At 34.8% G+C, this 19208-nt stretch overlaps 1 protein-coding gene and 1 non-coding gene across 2 annotated transcripts in view; one reads left to right on the top strand and one right to left on the bottom strand.

Annotated features, from left to right (window-relative positions):
* CPSF3 (cleavage and polyadenylation specific factor 3) overlaps positions 1 to 19208 on the bottom strand; it is a 65604-nt gene that overhangs the window by 7082 nt on the left and 39314 nt on the right. The window contains exons 11-15 of the mRNA XM_044663628.1: positions 16704 to 16856; positions 11800 to 11908; positions 10639 to 10737; positions 6539 to 6633; positions 3708 to 3795 (exon numbers count right to left, since the gene is read on the bottom strand). Of these exons, the coding sequence (XP_044519563.1) occupies positions 3708 to 3795; positions 6539 to 6633; positions 10639 to 10737; positions 11800 to 11908; positions 16704 to 16856 (544 nt within the window). The remainder of the gene's footprint in view (positions 1 to 3707; positions 3796 to 6538; positions 6634 to 10638; positions 10738 to 11799; positions 11909 to 16703; positions 16857 to 19208) is intronic.
* LOC123238391 lies at positions 9854 to 9960 on the top strand. Its single transcript, XR_006505581.1, has one exon. It is a non-coding gene; the product is annotated as a U6 spliceosomal RNA (small nuclear RNA).

Raw genomic sequence — 19208 nt, 5'->3', positions numbered from 1 at the left:
CTGTATGCAGTATTAAGCTGCCAATTGGTTGAAAACTTTTTTTTACTGGTTTGAGTATAATTAGTTTATAAATAATATAATTTATAGATAGTACATATAAATAGTTAGGAGTATAATTTATTATTTCTTCTGTTTCCATTGTGTATGATAATAATAATTTTGGAATAGCTATCAGTCAGTAGAGTACCAAAGATGAAAGCATTCCAATGACAAAACTTGTCATTTCATATAATCTTTCTTGGCACAGTGAGCACTAAACAAATATTTTTTCAATGCATAAACTAAGGAATGAGTATTGGTTTGCACAGTACACATAAATAAGATTATTAGACATAGCAGATGGGCTTTAAACTAATAAACAAGACTAGAAAAAACACAAAAGAAAATGTTTAGCTCTTTAGGAGAAAAAAATTACTACTCACCACCAAGTTTAGCTTGTGATACTAAGGAAGAAAGTTAAATATTAAAAGTAGAAATGATATACTAATAACTGATTATCACTAGAGCCTTGTAAAAATAAGAGAATACACTAAAAACCCAAGATTTCATTGTTAAGGGTTCTTTCTCATCAGTGCAGCTCATGATTTCTTCTCTCCCTTTGAAGACCAACTTCACTAGTTGCTGTAATTGAAATTACTTATTACCTAGTAGTCAGGCCTCTGGTAATGAGCTCATGAAGTCTAATGGAGGAGACAATTTGCGAATGTGTGCAAATAAAATACATATAAGAAAAACAAAAAATAAACTCAGAGGGAAAGGCTTCATACATAAAGTTAAGATTTTAAAAGATAGCCATTGAAAATGTCCAATTGGGAGACAGGGTTTTTTTTTTTTTTTTTGTTCTAGAAAGAGCAGGAGTCCAGTGTCATTGGGCTGAAGGATATGTGGAAGGAAATAAGGCCTAAGAAAACTGGAAAAGTTTTCATTGGAAGGTGCTATGCTGGAAGGAACTCATTATAGCTAGATAAGAGATGTGAAATAAATCCCTGGGTACTTAATACTTTTCTAGCTTGCAGCACTTGGGCTTTTACTCTACTGGCACAAATTTCAAGAAACCCAGGTTCTTAATCACAATGAGCAGAGTATGATGCTCACAGAGAATAATATATTACAGAAATAACAAGCAACAACTTTTTGATCTGGATGAGGCCTTAGAGGTCATTTAATTCAAGTGCCTTTCTCTTAAATACTGCCCATTTAAACACACATTTACTGTTATACTTGCAGTCACAAAACTAGCAAGCAGCTAAGATAGGACTTAAACCCAAGTACTGTGTCTAAGGCACAATATACTTCAGTGGATCTGTGATCTCACTAAGGTTGTTACTTTCTCCAACGAAGCACATCATGTTCTTACTGGGTAATTTTTATCTTTGCACTCCCAGAGATCCTTAGTTGAGGATCTACCTATCTAATGTGTTAGAGGCCTTCCTATAATTTTTTCAAAATTCCATAGGTTCTCCTCCAGAAATCTGGCCAGAGATCTTTTATTTTTACTCATTGTACCTCTTTTCTGGATAGTATTTCTTATGGATAAGTTACTAGTGACAATGAGCTAACAAACACAACTGCTGTGTTTTCAGTCTTCTACACTCTTGATTCTGTCAGCCATGAAAGCTTGTGCTGATATGCCTGACAGCTTTAGAACCATGTAGCTTAACAAGAATATTTTATTTAAAAGAGATAGATTTTTCAGTCAGAAAAAGCTTATGATCATAGAAAAGTACTTAAAAATCTCTAAATGCAATTGGGCCTGCTTTCCTTTTTCTATTCGGTTCTCCATCTACCTCACTAGCCTTCTGTAATATCTATGCAAAATAGGTGTTCCAATGGACTGACTCAATACACTATCCAGCTGATTATAGGTAGCAGTATGGAATGGAGGTTTTATTTAGTTATTTAATTCTTCCTATGAGGATGATTAGGACAGACTCTTTTGAGTGGTTGTGACTTTCATTGAGAGCACTCTGGTGCTTATTAATACAATCTGCCAGCAAAAGAATTTAAAGAATGATACCATTTTTTTTTTAAATTTAATCCCTTCCCTTCCCTCTCAGTATCAATAGTGTGTATTGGTTTCAAGGCAGAAAAGTGGTAAGGGCTAGGCAATGTGGGCTAAGTGACTTGCCCAGGGTCACACAACTAGGAAATGTCTGAGGCCAAATTTGAACCCAGGACCTCCAGTCTCTAAGCCTGGTTCTCAATCCACTGAGTTACCCCGCTGCCCCAACAATAGCATTTTTTTTTTAAACCCTTGTACTTTCGGTGTATTGTCTCATAGGTGGAAGAGTGGTAAGGGTCCCGCAATAGCATTTTAAAGAAGTCATCCCCTCTGAACTTCGTCATGGACGCTACTGTGTATTAATCCAGTTTAAAGAATTTTGTTAAGCTTTTCATAGAGGCTAGTTTTCAAAGAATGCTTTGCAAAGGATGATGTGTACACCACAAATATATTCATAGTGTTTCTTTCTCCTCATGTATATAATCAAAGTATATTACATGTATTTTATAACGTAATATATGTAACTAAAGTACATTACAAATGAAGATAAATGGTAAGACTTCTATATCTTTATAAGTATATCAAATACTCTGATCAATACAATAATCCAAGACAATTCTAAAGGACTCATGATGAAAAAAAGCAATCCACACCTAGAGGAAGAACTAATGAACTCGAGTGCAAACTGAAATATAATTTTCTCACTTTGTTTTCCTTTTTTTAAAATATAGCTAAGGTGGAAATATATTTTATGTGATTTCACAAGTATAATGAATATTGTATTGCTTGCCTAAGTGGATGGGGTAGGAGTTAAGAATGGCAGAGAATATTAAGCTCAAATTTTAAAAAAGAATGTTAAAAGTAAAATGTTAAAAAATTATATTTCAATAATTGAATTTCCTTTATAATCTTATGTATTTTATTTTATGCATTTAAAAAGTTTTTCAGGGGAGCACAAGTTTCCCCAGACTGCCAAAGGGCTACCTAAATAATGAATGACAAAATGGTCAAATGTTACATAAAATAAACTGTCATTATTTGCCTCTCTAGGGAGAACATGAGTCAGTTTTTGCTTCTAACCACAACTTACTTAAATCTTCAAATTTATACCAAGGATGTTAATGCGGATATATTCATTCAGTCTTAGAGAACTATATTAATTTGCCAATTGTTGGATAAGGACCCCCTATTTTGAATTATCCAATAGTCTAAAAACCTTGATTTTTCAAACCCTTTTCTGACAATTTGCCACCATCATTATGAAGTATATAGGACTGAAAGTCATTTTATATTTCATTGTGTTTCACTAGTCGCTACTGCCAAATAATTCATCACCTAAAGGCCAACTTTCTGGTAGTATGCCTTTTCACATAAAGTTAAGATGATTTTTGGACAACGCACCATTTATTGATGAGATTATACTTTAAGCCTTTTCAATTTTGTATATAAAAACAGCTAAGAAAATTCAGTGTCACTTCCATCCCTGAATGATGGGTTTCCTCATTTGCAAAATAATGAACCACAACCTCTAAAGACACTTCTGGATCTAAATAAATGATCATATTATTGGATTATGGTTTGTTTTTTTTTTTGAGTTATAAATACCAGTGTAAGACATACTGGTATATTATAATAAATATATTACATTTCTCATAAATGATACATTTAAAATATTTAATAAAACTTAATAAAAATATTTTTGTACCTTTCTGTATTTTGGGGTTTGACTGAACTTCGAGGATCACTGTTGTTACTGTATCTGCATACATATCATTAGAAGGATTGGCTAACCACTGTAAAACAAACAGTAGAATTAACAAAGGGTCACAATGACCAGAACCACCACTACACATATGAATTGGCTATTGGTTCTAATGTTTTTACTGAGTTGCTCAATCAATATAGTAATAGAGTTGGTTTGACTATTTTAGAATATTTGGGTGCTACATATGGTCACTAATTCTCAGTCCTTTGAAGTCTTCTAATTTTCTAAAACGTTTAATAAATGCTGGGACTGACAGGACTAAGCCTGTGATTATATGTGTACAGGGAGGGAACATTTCCTCCCATTGCAGATGGCAATTTTCTCAGGAACTGACAGACTTAGTTGCCTGGATGTTGAAAATAGTGACTTCTCAGGGTCACAAAACCAGTATGGTTGTCCTAACTCTCGGGCTTACTTTCTTTCTATAATCCCATATTTGCTCTCACTTAATACTTTTAATTTTTGTTTTATAGGGACACTGAAAAACCTAAAACTCTTCTTTTAAATTTAGTGCTAGGTGAAATTTCTGCTGCCTACTTCTTCAGATCTAGGTCCGATTATGTCTTCTGGTGTCACTCCGTCATATTCTCTTTAATTATTTAAAGGATACTGACCCCAAATGAAAGAAGTTAATGCAGTAAACTTTAATATTTTAGCTCTAATTCCCAAAAGATATATTCCTAAACTTTGTACAGTGACTGAATTACCACTAGATAAATGGGCCCTTAGCAGTTTCTGAAACTTTCTCTTCACTGGGAAAAAACTCCAGAATACAAAAAAATCATTAAGTTAAAAAAACAGGATTATTAGGTTCTAGCACAGGGAAATCTAAAGCTGGGAGTACATGAATTTGTTTTTAATGTTGATAACTCTATTTTGGGAACTGGTTTATTTTATAATTCTAAGCATTTTATACCTTTAAAAATGTTATTCTGAGGAATTCATTGGTTTCACCAGTCAGGAGTCTGTTAGAGGGGGAAAAAGCTTAAAACATCCACTATAGTAGATTTGTGATTTTTGCAAAAGATAACAAATGACAGAATACATACCCTCCCCCATCCCAATCCAAAGCAAATAACAAAAAATAGGAATGTATTTCAAAGCAGAACAAAGAAAAACACCTTTATAAAAACTTCTATAATAGTTAAGTTTTTCCTCTCTTTTTGGATATTCTGTTTTTATAACAACACAAACCAAGCTATTACTTCTATTTTGCTATGTCATCTTAAATGCAATCAAAAAGCTTTAGTAAAAAGGTTCCTTTCATCCCATTTACACCCCCTTCAAGCTACTTGTTGCCAATCACAGTGAGCATGCATGTATGCATGTGTATTGTATAAAGTGTAATTTATGGTGCTTTCTGTCCAAGTATTTAAAAGCACCATTTTTAGGACAATATTTTTTTCACTTCTTCAAAAATGCCATTCTAACTTTTCATCCCTTATGATCTGGTCTTTCTAAAACTGATTTTGTTCCCATCTCTAAAGTCATCTACATATTAAGTAGTAGAATGTTTACAAACATCTTAGTAATCAAGTAATCAAAAAAAGAATCAATTTTGTCTTAAGAATTGCTCATATGAACAGCTAAGTGGTACAGTATATAGAGATCCACACCTGGAGACAGGAGGTCCTTTCTGGCCTCAAATCTGGCTATGTGATCCTAGGCAAGTCACTTAAACCCAGCTGCCTAGTCCCCACCTCCCTCTGCCCTTTTACTGATTTTAAAAGAGAAGGTAAGGCTCAAAAAAAACCTCCTCTCCCCAAACAAAAAACCCCCTGTTCACATGGGTACATGGGTTACAAGTAACATGGGTTACTTCTACTTATCCAACCAAGGAAGAGTAATTTAGAGACTTTCATTGGTTGACTTCTATTCTCATTACAACTGATACTTATATGCTTGAGAAAGTATGAGTGTAATTGAACCTTTCAGAGGTGGGAGTGCTGGGCTACTCCCCATCCCCAAGACTGAGTGCCAGGTTTGCCCTGCCCTCCCCCTTATCCCACCACAGGGGAGAGAGAAAGAGCTCCCATTGGGCTGCTGGGCAGAGGGGTGGATGATGTGAAAAAATGTCGTCAGGTTATGGTGGAGAGGGGAAGGAGAGTAGCTCCACCCAAGTACCTCTGCCTTTCTAGTAATGAACTGGGATGGGGTGGGTGGGAAAGAGGGCAGCTGTACATCCACAGAGAGCGCTCTGTGTGCCATCTTTGGCACTCATGCCATAGGTTTGCCATCACTGATCTAGATGATCATTTTAGGAATGTAGTTCTAGGGTTTACTTTTTTAGCACAAATCTAATTCTGTAAATATAACTTCCCCTTCTGTCTGGGTTCCTACTATCCTGTTTTCATTAAGTTGAAACTCCACTACTAGGAAGTATATACATATAAGTCAAAGATGACTAGTACTCCTGGAGTTTGGGGCATTGTTTTTTTTTAATAATGTCATCCAATGAGAAAACTGTATGATATAAATTTATTTTTAAAACATCAATTCTAGAACAATTCTAGAGTTCCAATATGGCCTGAGATAACTGGAGACATAGTAAGGTGGCATTAGGGATTTAAATGTTCTATATCCAATGTGTGAACTAAAAATTTGTTTAACAGTCATTCCTATTAATATTATTATTACAGAAACTTAGATTTAAAGTAGGTTGGCCTTAAAGTTTATATTAGTAAGGATATTTAATTTTTTCTAATTTCATGGAACTGTCTCATTGTCTTCCAAATTTTATAAGTGAACATCTTTTTTAAAATCATGCTTACCTCTAATACTACCATGCCTGGTTCCTGTATTACAGTAATATTTTTGAACACTTTCAAAGCCGGTTTTTGCTGAATGTCAATTTCTTCTACATCACCTGGAAAAAAAGAAAACACAGTTCAACTATAAATGTAAATTTTCTGTTAAACATTTTCCTGATTTTTAGTTTCTTTATTTATCTCTGTATCCCTTTCCTCTCTACCTCACAGAGCTATCCTATATAACAGTATTTTAAAAAAGAAAGAGAAAGAAGTAAAAATGTTTAGTGGCTCAAAAAAAAAATTGAAAATATATGCGACCTTTGACATCTATGGATCTTTCACCTCAGAAGTAGAGGGGAAGCATCTTATCTTTTCTTTGGGGCCATAGCTTAGTTATTATATTCATATTTATCATTCCTTACAACATAATACCATAAAATTCATGTATCAGATTGTTTATCAATATCAATTGATGGGCAACCTACTTTTCCTGTTCTTTGCTACTAGGAAAAGTGCAATTATAAATATTTTGGTAGATATAGAGTCCATCTTTTTGTCAACTCAACTCATTGGGCCATATGTTTCATAGTGAAATCCGTAGGTCAAAGTGTATAGGTATTTTAATCATTATATTTACACAAGACCAAATCACTTTCCAAAATGGTTGTGCTATCATATTTTCACCAATAATGCCCTAAGTGTGCCTTATCTTCCAACAACTTACCCAACATCAACTATTCCCATGTTTTGTCATTTTTGATAATTTGCTAGATGTGAGATGAAACTTTAGGGATGTTTTGGTTTGCATTTCTCTTATTATTAGAGATTTGGAGCAGTTTTTCACATTTTAATAGTTTGCAATTCTTCTTTTGAGAATTCTTTAATTTATTATTAAATATTTTATCTTCTGTAATTGCCTAAATCCCTTGTTTGGTTAAGAATACATTTCCTACCCTCATGAATATAACAAATTATGTATCAGGAAGATACATTATTTCACAAATTACTTCTAACACAGCCCCTTCCTAACTTTCCAGTTTATTATACCTTATTTCTTCCTCCCATATTCTCTTTAATTCAGTGACACTGGCCTTCTTGCTGTTTCTAGAATAAAAAACTCCATCTCCTAGCTGAGCCTTTTCAAAGGCTATCTCCTATACCAGCTTCAGTGAACTTTTTGAGCACTCAGAGGGCAAATTCAAGCTGTCTGTGACTCCTCTTTCCCCCCAGCATTACCCTAGAGAGTGGAGGAAGTGCTTGCTTTGGGTGGCTAGAAAGAGGGGCTGAGTAAGCAAAAAATATCCTCAGATGCTGGGAAGGGGATGGGGGGGGGGGACGAGGAGGGGGAGAATGGATACCTTCTCTCTTTCCTCTTCTCTGCCTCTGGACTTACCTGAAGTCTCAGCTAAAACCTCATTGCCTGCAAGAAGCCTTTCCAGTTACCTTTAGTTTTTCTTATGTATATCTTATTTGTACATGTTGTCTCCCCCATTAGACTATGAGCTCCTTGAAAGCAAGGACAATTTTTTAATATCTCTGCTTTTAACTCAGTACCTGGCACATAACTGTTATTTAATGTTCACCGACTTGCTTAAGTAAATAATGTCCTAAATCAGAATTCAGGACGAATATATATATAATGACAAACTCTACAATACAGCAGATGATGTTATACTAATGATGCAGGATAGCGTTCCTTTTTATCCATCTACCCAATAATTTTGAATTTCTATTGATTAGTTAAAAGGCACTTATGGGGGGCAGCTGGGTAGCTCAGTGGAGTGAGAGTCAGGCCTAGAGACGGGAGGTCCTAGGTTCAAATCTGGCCTCAGACACTTCCTAGCTGTGTGACCCTGGGCAAGTCACTTAACCCCCATTGCCTACCCTTACCACTCTTCTGCCTTGGAGCCAATACACAGTACTGACTCCAAGACAGAAGGTAAGGGTTTAAAAAAAAAAAAAAGGCACTTATGATATGCTAGGCTCTGTGTAAATTTCTGACGACACAAAGAAAAAACAAAAACTATAGGTAGCCTACATTTGAATGAAGACTACAAAACAAATAAATCAGAACACACAAAATAAATTCAAGAGCAGATAGAAGGTGATCTTGGCAAAAGATGGCCCTAGTAGCTGAGAGGGCAAGGAAAGGTCTCTTTAAGGAGGTAATGCTTGAACCCAAGTTATAAAGGGAGCCAAGAATTCCAAGAGTTGGAGGTGAGAAAGAGTATTCCAAGTGTTGAAGTAGCTATGGAAATAAAAAATGGTACCATATGCACAAAATAGAGCTAGCATGGCTAGACTGAATTTGTAGAAATGCAAGAAGATTGGCAGTTTGTTAATAAGCCAAATGATTTTATATTTGATTTTGGCTGTTGAGTGGAAGATGGATTGGGGTGGAGTTATGATTTGAGACTTGAACTTTGAATGAAGGTAGCCGCTGTTTGAGTAGAGAAGAGATATATGTGAGGGATGTTGTAGATAAAGAAATTGTAAGTTTTGGCAACTGATTGAATGAGAGATGAAACAGAAGAATCAAAGATGATACCAAGGTTTTGTATATATGACTGGAAGGATAGTGGTAGCCTCAAAGGTAATAGGGAAGAGGAGTTCAGAAAACAGGGGAAGGAAGAGAAGAGGAATTATGGAATGCTGTGCTAGATATGTTAAGTTTAAGATATTCATGGGACATCTAGTTCAAAAAGCCCAACAAGCAGTTGGTGCAAGACTAGGGCTCAGAAGCCTAGGAATGGATTAATAGATCCCTCTGCATGAAGATAACAATTGAATCCACAGGAACTAATGAGATTATTATGTGAGAGAGTAGAAAGGGAAAAGAGAAAATACAGAGCAGATCTTCGGGTGACATCCAATTCACATGTCCTCTCTCACTAAATTCTTCATAAACAGCATTTCTTACAGCTCAAGAATATTTTAATAGTTCATATATCACAATTTATTTAGAAATCCCCCAACTGATGTGTAGCTACTTTGTTTCTAATTTTTTTGCTAGAAGTGACATCAAGGTCATCTAGTCCAATTCACTTATTTCACAGATGAGGAAACAGGAAGTTTGGCTGACTCCAAATCTAGTGTTCCTTTCATTGAACCATCATCTCACTGACTTTTGGGAGATCATTGCAAGAAGGACCATTGCCTTTAGTATGTTTGTCGGTATGTATGCAGCTATCCAAAATTATTTATGATATTTGATAGAAACTAAAAAATCACTTTGCATGCAACAAAAAATATATATTAACTTTCAGTTTTAGCCAATTAAGCCTGTATTTTAATGGCTAACAAAAAAGGGAATTTACAGAAGTTCTTCATTAAATGATGCAATATTTGGCAGCATATATATTAAAACTGGAACCTTACAGAGAAAATTAGCATGGTTTCTGTGCAAGGATTACATCCAAATTCATGAAGCATTCAAAATTAAAAAGAAAGATGACACATTCTAATCATCTCCTAACAAAGAGATGATTAATCCAATAAGCAGAATGGGGCATATTTTTTAGACATAGATAATGAGTAAATGTTGTTTTGCTTAACTACGAATATTTGTAATAAGGGTTTCGTTTTCTTTCTTTTTCAAAGGGGGCAGAGGGAGATGAGAGGGTGTCGTGGATATTTTGTAAATCTTATATAATAGTCCTAATAAGGGGGAAACAATAAATTTTTGTTCATTGGGAAAAAAAATTTGGTTTAAAAAAATTAATGTAGTCAAAGATAAAGGGGTACCATGGGATTTTCTGGCAACCATTTCTTATCAAAGTATTCACTAAAAAGGAAAAGCAGTTGGTAACTTGAGCAGGACAATTTAAACAAACCAACAAAGGAATTTCTCCTTCCTTCAACCACTAAAAACAATTTCCTTAGTTTATTTTCCATATACTTATGTGCATGTTGTTTCTCCCAGTAGAATGTAAGTTCCTTGAAAATGGAACTGGTCCTTTGTTTAGGTAGCCCCAATGCTTAGCAGTGTGCCAGGCGCCTAGTAAGCACTCATTAAATGTTGAGGTGACAATGAAATCCACACTAATAAAGAATAAACCATATTTTAAAATAATTTTAATTACCTTATATATATGGTCATTAGAACAAATTTCCATATTTACCTGTCAGTTTTTGTAGCTGATAAAATAGCAAGCTAAAAGGACCAGTGTAGGGAATGGCTTGAATCTGCTTTACAGTGCTCATTGCTAAATCTGTATAATCTGAACACAGAAAAAGAGAACATTAAAAAAAAAAAAACACTTAATATGCATCCCACATAGTCTATAAATAGATATATCAACCAGAGAGAAGAAAAAAAGGAAAAGCAAATATGAATTTCATTTTAGGAATATGAACAGTTCAAAATGTACAAGGCACCCCAACACCTGTTCTTATCTATAATATCTAATTAAATAAACTCCCTTTGACTCTTCCACAGTGCAGAGGCACTCAGCCCGATTGGCAGTCTTGATAGACCTTATATACATCTTTCTAGACTGATCCTGTATTTCGTTCCATATTCGCACTATGTTCCAGCCAAGTTGGCCTACTTTCTATGCCCTCTACCTGACATTTCATCTCCCATTTTTGTTCTTTGTATACCTCTCGAACTTAGAATGGACTTCCAGCACCTAGTATAGATGCTTTGCTTAATAAATGTTTGTTGAACATATGTCCAAGGACATAAAACCAGTAAGAGGAAAAACAATTTCTGTCAGGATTTTTAAAACCACCGCACTCTTTCCCCCCAATACAATGTTCTTTCTATTTTATCACATGGTATGGCCATTAAGTCTCTTCCCCTGCCAATCACTCCTATCTTCCTTTTCATATATTAATAGTTTATATCTCATAGAACTGGAGGCCAGAGACACAAGCCTATACCCCGATAAGATAATAAAACCATTTTCCTTGGGCAAATGACTTTGGGGATGCAAGAAAGTTCCACTGTCAGAGAAAAGAAAGGAACTGCAAAGACACCGAGTATAGTTAATCATTCATCAGAACATATTTTTATCACGGAACTGTGAAAATTCAACTTGGAAAATGGTCTTATTATTATTGGAGATACTATAGTTCAATCACTTAACCTCGCTTGAGCACCAGGTTTCTTTCTTCATTTTTAAAATAAATGGACTTGAATTATATAATCTCTAACATCCTTTTCAGCTCCAAGGCTTCTGATACTATGAGTCTTTTAATTCTTCAAACTTATTTTATTTCTTCCAATGTTAAGAACAACTTATATTTAAAATGCAACAGATTGTTTAATAAGTACTTACTGGAAAGGTCACAAGGAGAAAGAATATGATAATTAAAGTTTCTTTTAACCAGGATTCCTGAGACACGCTGTCCTTGTTCAGGCTTCTTATCTGCTAAGAAGCCCATAACCTGTTTTTAAGAAGATAATAATTAGAAGGGAATCTTAGAAAGGACAGATAGTCCTCAAATATTCAGAATGAAAATCCTGACCTCAAGGCATTTTTATCATGAAAACAATAAACTATCTCATGAACACAAAAACATACCCGTAGCATCATACTTACCAAGATAGTAAAAGAATGTCAGAAAGACAATACATCCAGAATGCTTAGGCAAGGGAAAGGCCTAATAACTGTATCAATGGGCCAAAGGGTACACACAGTTTAGTGACATTTTTTGGTCATAGTTCCAAATTTCTTTCTAGAATGACTGGACCAAATCACAGATCACAAAATCACATTTGGGTGCTTGTTTTTCTGTGGCCCCTCTGACTACTATCATTTTCGTCAATTTGATGACTATGAAGTGCAACTTCATAATTGACTTAATTTGTGTCTCTTGAATTATTAGTAAATTGGTGCACTTTTCATATATGGTTGCCGATAGTTACAATTTCAACCTTTGAGAATAACCTATTCATATCCATTCATATCGTTACTTGGAAAATGTTTTTTGAGGCATACATTTTCAAATATGACCAATATAAGAATTTGTTTTACTTGACTAAAATAATTTGTTTTAAAGAAGTGTTTTATTATATAAAAATTAAAACTGGTTTGAATAAATACAAGAGTTAAGAAATATAAGATTGCGGTCACCGTTTATAAAATTAACTCGAGTCGCTGCTCTTAACAATTTAGTTTAATAGAGATATAGTAAAAGAGAGAAATGTAGGAAGGAAGTAGAAAGTATTGCTTAAGCTAGATACCCTATAATTTCTGTCCGAAGAAGTCCAGCTCATCACCTGAGAAGGGTTCCCTCAAATCCTGATCTCCACATAGAGTTGGGGTAGTGTCTTCAGCAAGGGTTCTACCAAGGCAAGCCTCTTCCTTCTGCTCCAGTCACTCACCCAGCAAGCCTCTCCAGTGCAGAAAGCTCCAGAATCCTCCTCCAGGAGTCTCCTCACCAAAGCGCCAAGGAATGAAATAATCTTCTTTTAGGTCTCGTCTTTTATAACCCTTTTTCCTCGTCACTTCCTGTTGCTCCCCTACTTCACAGGAACCAATAGTTTCCCAATTTGCTTAGCACTGCTGAAAGGGGCGTGTGGCGGCAGTGCTTGTGGCCTTTGGAGGCCTGAGCTTTTTCTAGTAAGTGATTTGTTAACTATCTTACTTAGTGATTTACTAAGTGTTAAGTAAGGGTACTTTAAGTTCTTGATTAATTAACTGAAAATAGACAAAGGGAAAGTTAATTCTCTCTTCATAACTGGGTGAAGGTGAAAGCTAGAGAAAGAGGTATTAATAGTGGAGGAGGGGGGGAATGACACTGAAACATGTGAAAATAGCAATGTCAGAAGGGTGCTCAGAAGGGGATTCAGAAAAAGTAATTTAATATGTTAAATTTAATACATGTTTAAAAAACAAATTATAGCAATATGAATTCATTATTAATTAAATGAATCCACAAGACTAATTTAAAACCACAATCTAAAAACAGGACAAAACTACTCATTAGGTAGAAAAAATCCTTAGTGGAAAGAGCTTTGGATTTGGAATCCTAAGACCTAAGGGTTTTGTAAATAGATGAACCTCAAGGTCTTTTTCACCTTATATTCCTAAGACATATTTATATAAGTAAAAAGTTTGGTTGTCTTTTTCTTTTAATTCCTTTTATTTGAGGAAATGAAATGTATCGAAATGAATTTTGTATTTAGAATAAATGTAAAGGCCCAGTTAATTGATTCACCAGACTGGTCAAAGCAAAGGAATTTAAGAAGCAATTAAATGTTTAGTAGTCCTCTTGTATCACAGAAATGGTTTGTATGCAAGACATATATATACATTTTCATAATTTAGTATAATGCACTTGTGAAAGGGAATTGTTTATTCTCTTTGTCTATTTTGAGTTAACACTTTGTTAGCCATCAAATAAGAGAATTCACAAGTCACTTGCTAAAATGAGTGATAACTCCAGAACTCAAAACACCCCTACTTAACACTAAGTAAGTGTCCAGGTCATTTGCTAAAGTGGGTGATAATTCAATCCATCAGAAACTTGTGAATCCTATGAAAAAATAGTTGATACCTTTAGAAGCCTATGATAAAAAGGTTGATACCTTCAGAGGCCTATGATGAGAGTTAACATCTTCAGAGGTGAGAAGTGGATCCCACAGACACTGCCCCTTGGGCAGTGCTAGGCTATTTGGAAGCTGTGATGGGCCACTGTGAAGAGGGGAAGGGACAAGAAATCACTATAAAAGCCCTGAACTTCTTCAGTTGGAGGGGGGTCTTCTGCAGGCAGTCTTCTGGAGATAGTCTTTGGGAGGTTGTCTTCATTAGTAGTGTTCAAGGGAGCTTCACTGAAGACTTTGGCTTGGATCTTTGTTTGGTGACTTGCCTCTAGAAGGTGATTTTGGACTTGGACCATGGCTCTTGGACTGTCTCTTGGGTGAGTGAGTAGCCTGTCTTCCTTTCCTGGTGTCTGGAGAGAGATTGGTTTCTGAGAAGCCTTCCTTTCTTGGAGGAAGCTGTGTGGGTGGAACTCTGGGTTCTCCAGTTGAGGGTTAACTAGCCCTGCTGGGCTGAGCTGAGCACCAGAGCAATATTTAGTGTGATAGGGTAGGCATCTTCTCTACCCTCTTTTTGTATTTCTGTACTTTCACTCTTTCCACTCTTTTTGTAAATAAAAGCTATTAAAAGACATTTTGACTTGAGCTATAACTCTGTTAATAAACCCCCTAGAAACAAGTGATTTTAGTTACGTATATTTTTAAATGGACCTTAGCTTTTCTACTATGTTGAGCTTTTTTAGTTTCATTTTTTAAATCTTTACTTTCTGTCTTAGAATTAATACTGAGTTCCAAGGTAGAAGTTAATAAAGGTTAGGCAATGAAGGTTAAGTGCCCAGGGTCACATAGCTAAGAAGTGCCTGAGGCTAGACTTGAATCCAGGAACTCCTATCTCTGAGCTTGGCTTTCTATCCACTGAGCCACCTAGCTCCTCCTCCATGCTCGCCTTTTAAACAAATGCTATAAAATTCTAGACTCAAAACATAAAATTGTAAAACTTTTCAAAAATAAAAATTTTCCCAAAGAGCATAAATGACAAGTTATTTTATAGAAGAGTACACCCTATGTGTTGGAAGCAAATACAGGAAATATTCACTTAATATATGTTCTACTTATGAACCAATTTTCTCATGTTCTAAAGCACTAATGACAAGGAAAAGACGTTTATTAATAGTACTCATGAACTAGTTCCTCCTTTCCTGATTAATCATCTAAGAAAAGAATGTTGTCAAGCTAACATCTATACAAATATAGATAACTACTACTTATAATATCAAACAATCATTAAAGGCAATTTTCCTTAAATGCAGCTTTAAAAGACTTTTACAGAAGAGGTGCTGACTGAACATAGATTTCCTGTGGTCCTTAATGTCATGGCTTGTGTAAGGGTTAAAATAGGGATTTTGACAAAAAAGAGAGAACAGCTTTTAATAATTTAAGTTTTAATGAGAATATAGTAGAGTTGTAAATTAATATTATCCCTTTAAGTCAGAGAAAAGAAAACTTCTAGCGTCTTCTAACAGTTAACAATTTAGTTTACTACTTAAAAATGCTTATGGCTACCTATAATGCCGCTAATAACTGCCATTATATATATAAATAAAAAAATATATATCTCTCTCAATCCCTAACTAATCACTAACCCCCAATGACCAACTCATGCCCAGCAGCCAACTTCCCTGCAACTGCCAGCCCTAACTGTCAGCAACTGACAGCAACTGCCGGTCCCAACCAACTGACCCTTGCTTGGCAGGGGGGCTCCCTGGTTCCTACTTCCTGTCACTGTGGGCTAGTTAATCCCTACACATCTCTATGGTAAGAGGACCTCCAGGACTCCTTTTAAATTAGAAAAGGGATTAAGAATTCCCTTTTACACTTGTGAATATTTCACTTTTTAATCTTCAAAGCACTATATTACCTCATTAAAAATTATAATCTCAAATGTATAATCCTTCATAAATTACTCCACATTCACAAAAATACCCATAAGAAATCAATATTGTTTTAAATTTCAAAATTCATTAGTATATCCTATCCCTTAACCTCAAAAAATAAGAAAAAGAAAGCAATTATTAAAGTTTGCTAACATAGTACTTGGTTTTAAGCAGTACTGAATATACCCATACATATAAAGCCTTTATTATTGTATTTTCAGAAATGGAAGAAGTGGTTATGGCTTGTGAAGAGTTAGCTAACAATCATTTAAAAGGAATAATGCAATAATCTGAGTTAAATAGTGACTGAATTAAACATTGTAGGAATGGCTTAAGAGCCATTAATTGCCACAAGTGTGGAATGAGAACAGGAATCTGTATAAATAAGAATGGCTAATCAGCACCAAACGATTTCTAATCAAAATGTCTTCATTTTATAGATGAGGAAACAGAGGCACAGAGGGGTTAAGTAACTTGCCTAAGGCCATACAGAGAGAGCATATTCAATTCTAACATCAGATATTTTTAATGTCATTAAGGACCAGTATTTTTGTCTTTGTATCTCTTTTAGTGCCTATCACTGAATCTAACCCATTGTAGGTACTTAAAAAATGCTGAATGGTTATATTCTGTTTTGCTTATCTTACAAAGATGCCATAAAATCATCTCTAGTGGATTAAAAATTGGCTTCTTCTCTGAGGAAACATATAACCTCAAGAAGAAAATCTTCAATTTTCATTAAGAATGAATGCTAACCTCATACCTTGGCTAGTTTTTCTCCTCGGAAGTTTAATGTCACTGCTTCAGTATTCCGAGGGTTGTGAACTTCTATGTGAACTTCATCGTTGTCTTCATATTCTCTTATCAAGGCTGCTTTCAATCTTGCCATTTCATTCTGTTCTCCATGCACTAATATCTAGACGGAAAAAATATTGCATGTTTTAGAATATTCACTTATTCAACTAGTATTTGAATAATGTCCATTTAAACTGTCATTTTTTTAAGACAATGAAAATCCATCTTTTCTCCTTCTACCTCCTTTACCATTCCCATCACTGAGTAAGAAAAACAAAATCCCAGTTATAACCATGTATAGTTAAGTAAAACAAATTTCTGTATGCATGATGTGCAAAAAAAATTTATTTAATCTGTGCTTGAGAGTATCACTAAGTGCTCAGTCACTGAACTGGTCAGAGTTCTTAAATCTTTCAAAGTTATCTATATGATAATGTTATTGTATAAATCATTCTGTCTGCTTACTTTATTTGGCTTCAGATCATTTAAATCTTCTCAGATTTCTCTGAAACTATTCCCTTCATCATCCTTGTAGCATAATGGTATAAAGACAGAAAGAAGAATTAGAAGGGTAGATTAAGAGAGGGAAAGGTCCCAAGCAAAACAATCTCTAAAAATGGATTTACAAAAAGCACTTCTTTTTGTGGTGGCAAAGAATTAGATACTGAGAGGGTGCCTATCAAATGAAGAATGGACAAACATGTTACATAATATATAATGTGATAGAATACTACTGTGTTATAAGAAATGATGAAGGGGATGGTTTCTTATGTTCAATTTTCAAAAAGACCTTCCAATGTTCTTTGTTTTTCTTTTTACTACTTTATTTCTATATTTCCTTCTCCTTCCTACCCCAAAGTAGAGGGTGAGGGTGGTATGTGAAATGGGGGAACAAATTCCTTATAATAAACATGCAGTCAAACAAAAAAAAATTCTCACATTGGTGATGTTAGAAAAAGGTGTCTTGATTTGCTTATCATTTGGGAGGTAGTATGCTTCATCATATGGTCCTCTACAATCATGATTGATCATTGATTGCACTGATTAGAATTCTTAAGTCTTTCAAACTTATTCTTCCTTGTAATTTAGTTTTACATAGAAGTAGCTTATTTGGTCTTGTATATTTTCCCTATGCCATCGCAGGGTAGGAATTCACCCATCTAAACTGTCCTTTTACTTTTTAATAGTAGGACTTTTTATACATGTAGCTTCTACATTTTTAATAAACTGTAGCACATGGCATAATACACTGGTTTAGAAGTACTTTTTTTGCTTGTTTGCTATTTTCCCCTGCAATTCCTGTTGAGCAGTCCTTGCCTATTATTTTAATGTGTTTTGGAATTATCAAAGATGAAATTCTTATATTTTCCTTCTGAATCTTACCTACCTATTATACTAATAAACTTTCCTATTTATCCAGGACCAGCTTGATACTTATAAATTTATTACTGGTTATACCAAAACCATTGCATTCCTACCTTTCTCCATTATTTTCCTAGACATTTGTAACCATCTGTTCTTCTACATGTTTTGAAAGCTATTTCTTCATCTCCTGATAACCTGATAAGGATGGCTTAGTTGATAAGAAAGTAAAGGGACACAGGAGATAATCTTTCTGTTAGCTCATAGATGCTTCTACATCTCTTGCAATGAGCTTAGGATTTTATTTTTATAATGTATACCAAGCCCAATTCACACAAACACAAAGGAACTTCGCAGTTGTGCAGAAATACAGATTATATCATATCAAAACACAAAAAAATCTCATTGGCTTCAGAATAGAACAAGGCCAAGGCTGAATTCTGGCTGGCCCATTATCAATAAACTAAGTCTGGGAATACTTTCTCAGGGGCAAATAGCTCCCACTGGAGGAGGTTTTGTCTAGATTTGGCCTTGGCTGCCTGAACTACTTTTGAAACAAAAACAGTTGTATTTCTGAGCAAAGGAGAGAATGTTAACCTCTTGACTACTGGGGTTTGCTAGGAACCTACAGCTTTCCAATAAGACTGTAATGTTTTTCCAGTAAGAAAAGGTGTGGATCATAAAAAGGGTAAAAAAGAGAAGTCTGGGATTTTTATCTTAGATAGCCCAACCTGTCTGGCTCTGACTAGCAGAGTAGCTTTCAATGGGGTCCAGATAAAAATATCTATTTGAGAGACTGTTTCTCTTATTGGCCTCCCACATACATGAAGTCTTATTATTTCTGTTTTGTCCTACAAAGCATCTTAACAATGTGACTGGCAGTTAAAACCTATGTACTATCTGACGGCAGTCTCAGCATATTTTTACTATATAGGTATGGATTAGCCATGGGTATTGAATATTTCTCCATTTATTTGTATGCTTTTTTTTCCCGCTTCTGTGAAAGTTTTTTAAAGTTGGGTTTATAGAAACTCTATAAAGTTTCTTAGTACATTAAATTTAGATTTAGATCTGGAAGGAACCTTAGAAACTACTAAGCTCAATCTCCTTT

Source organism: Gracilinanus agilis, chromosome 2, assembly GCF_016433145.1.
Source record: "Gracilinanus agilis isolate LMUSP501 chromosome 2, AgileGrace, whole genome shotgun sequence".
Taxonomy (NCBI): Eukaryota; Metazoa; Chordata; class Mammalia; order Didelphimorphia; family Didelphidae; genus Gracilinanus; species Gracilinanus agilis.
Note: the sequence above shows the minus strand (reverse complement) of the source record. Positions and strands in the feature narration are given on the sequence as shown.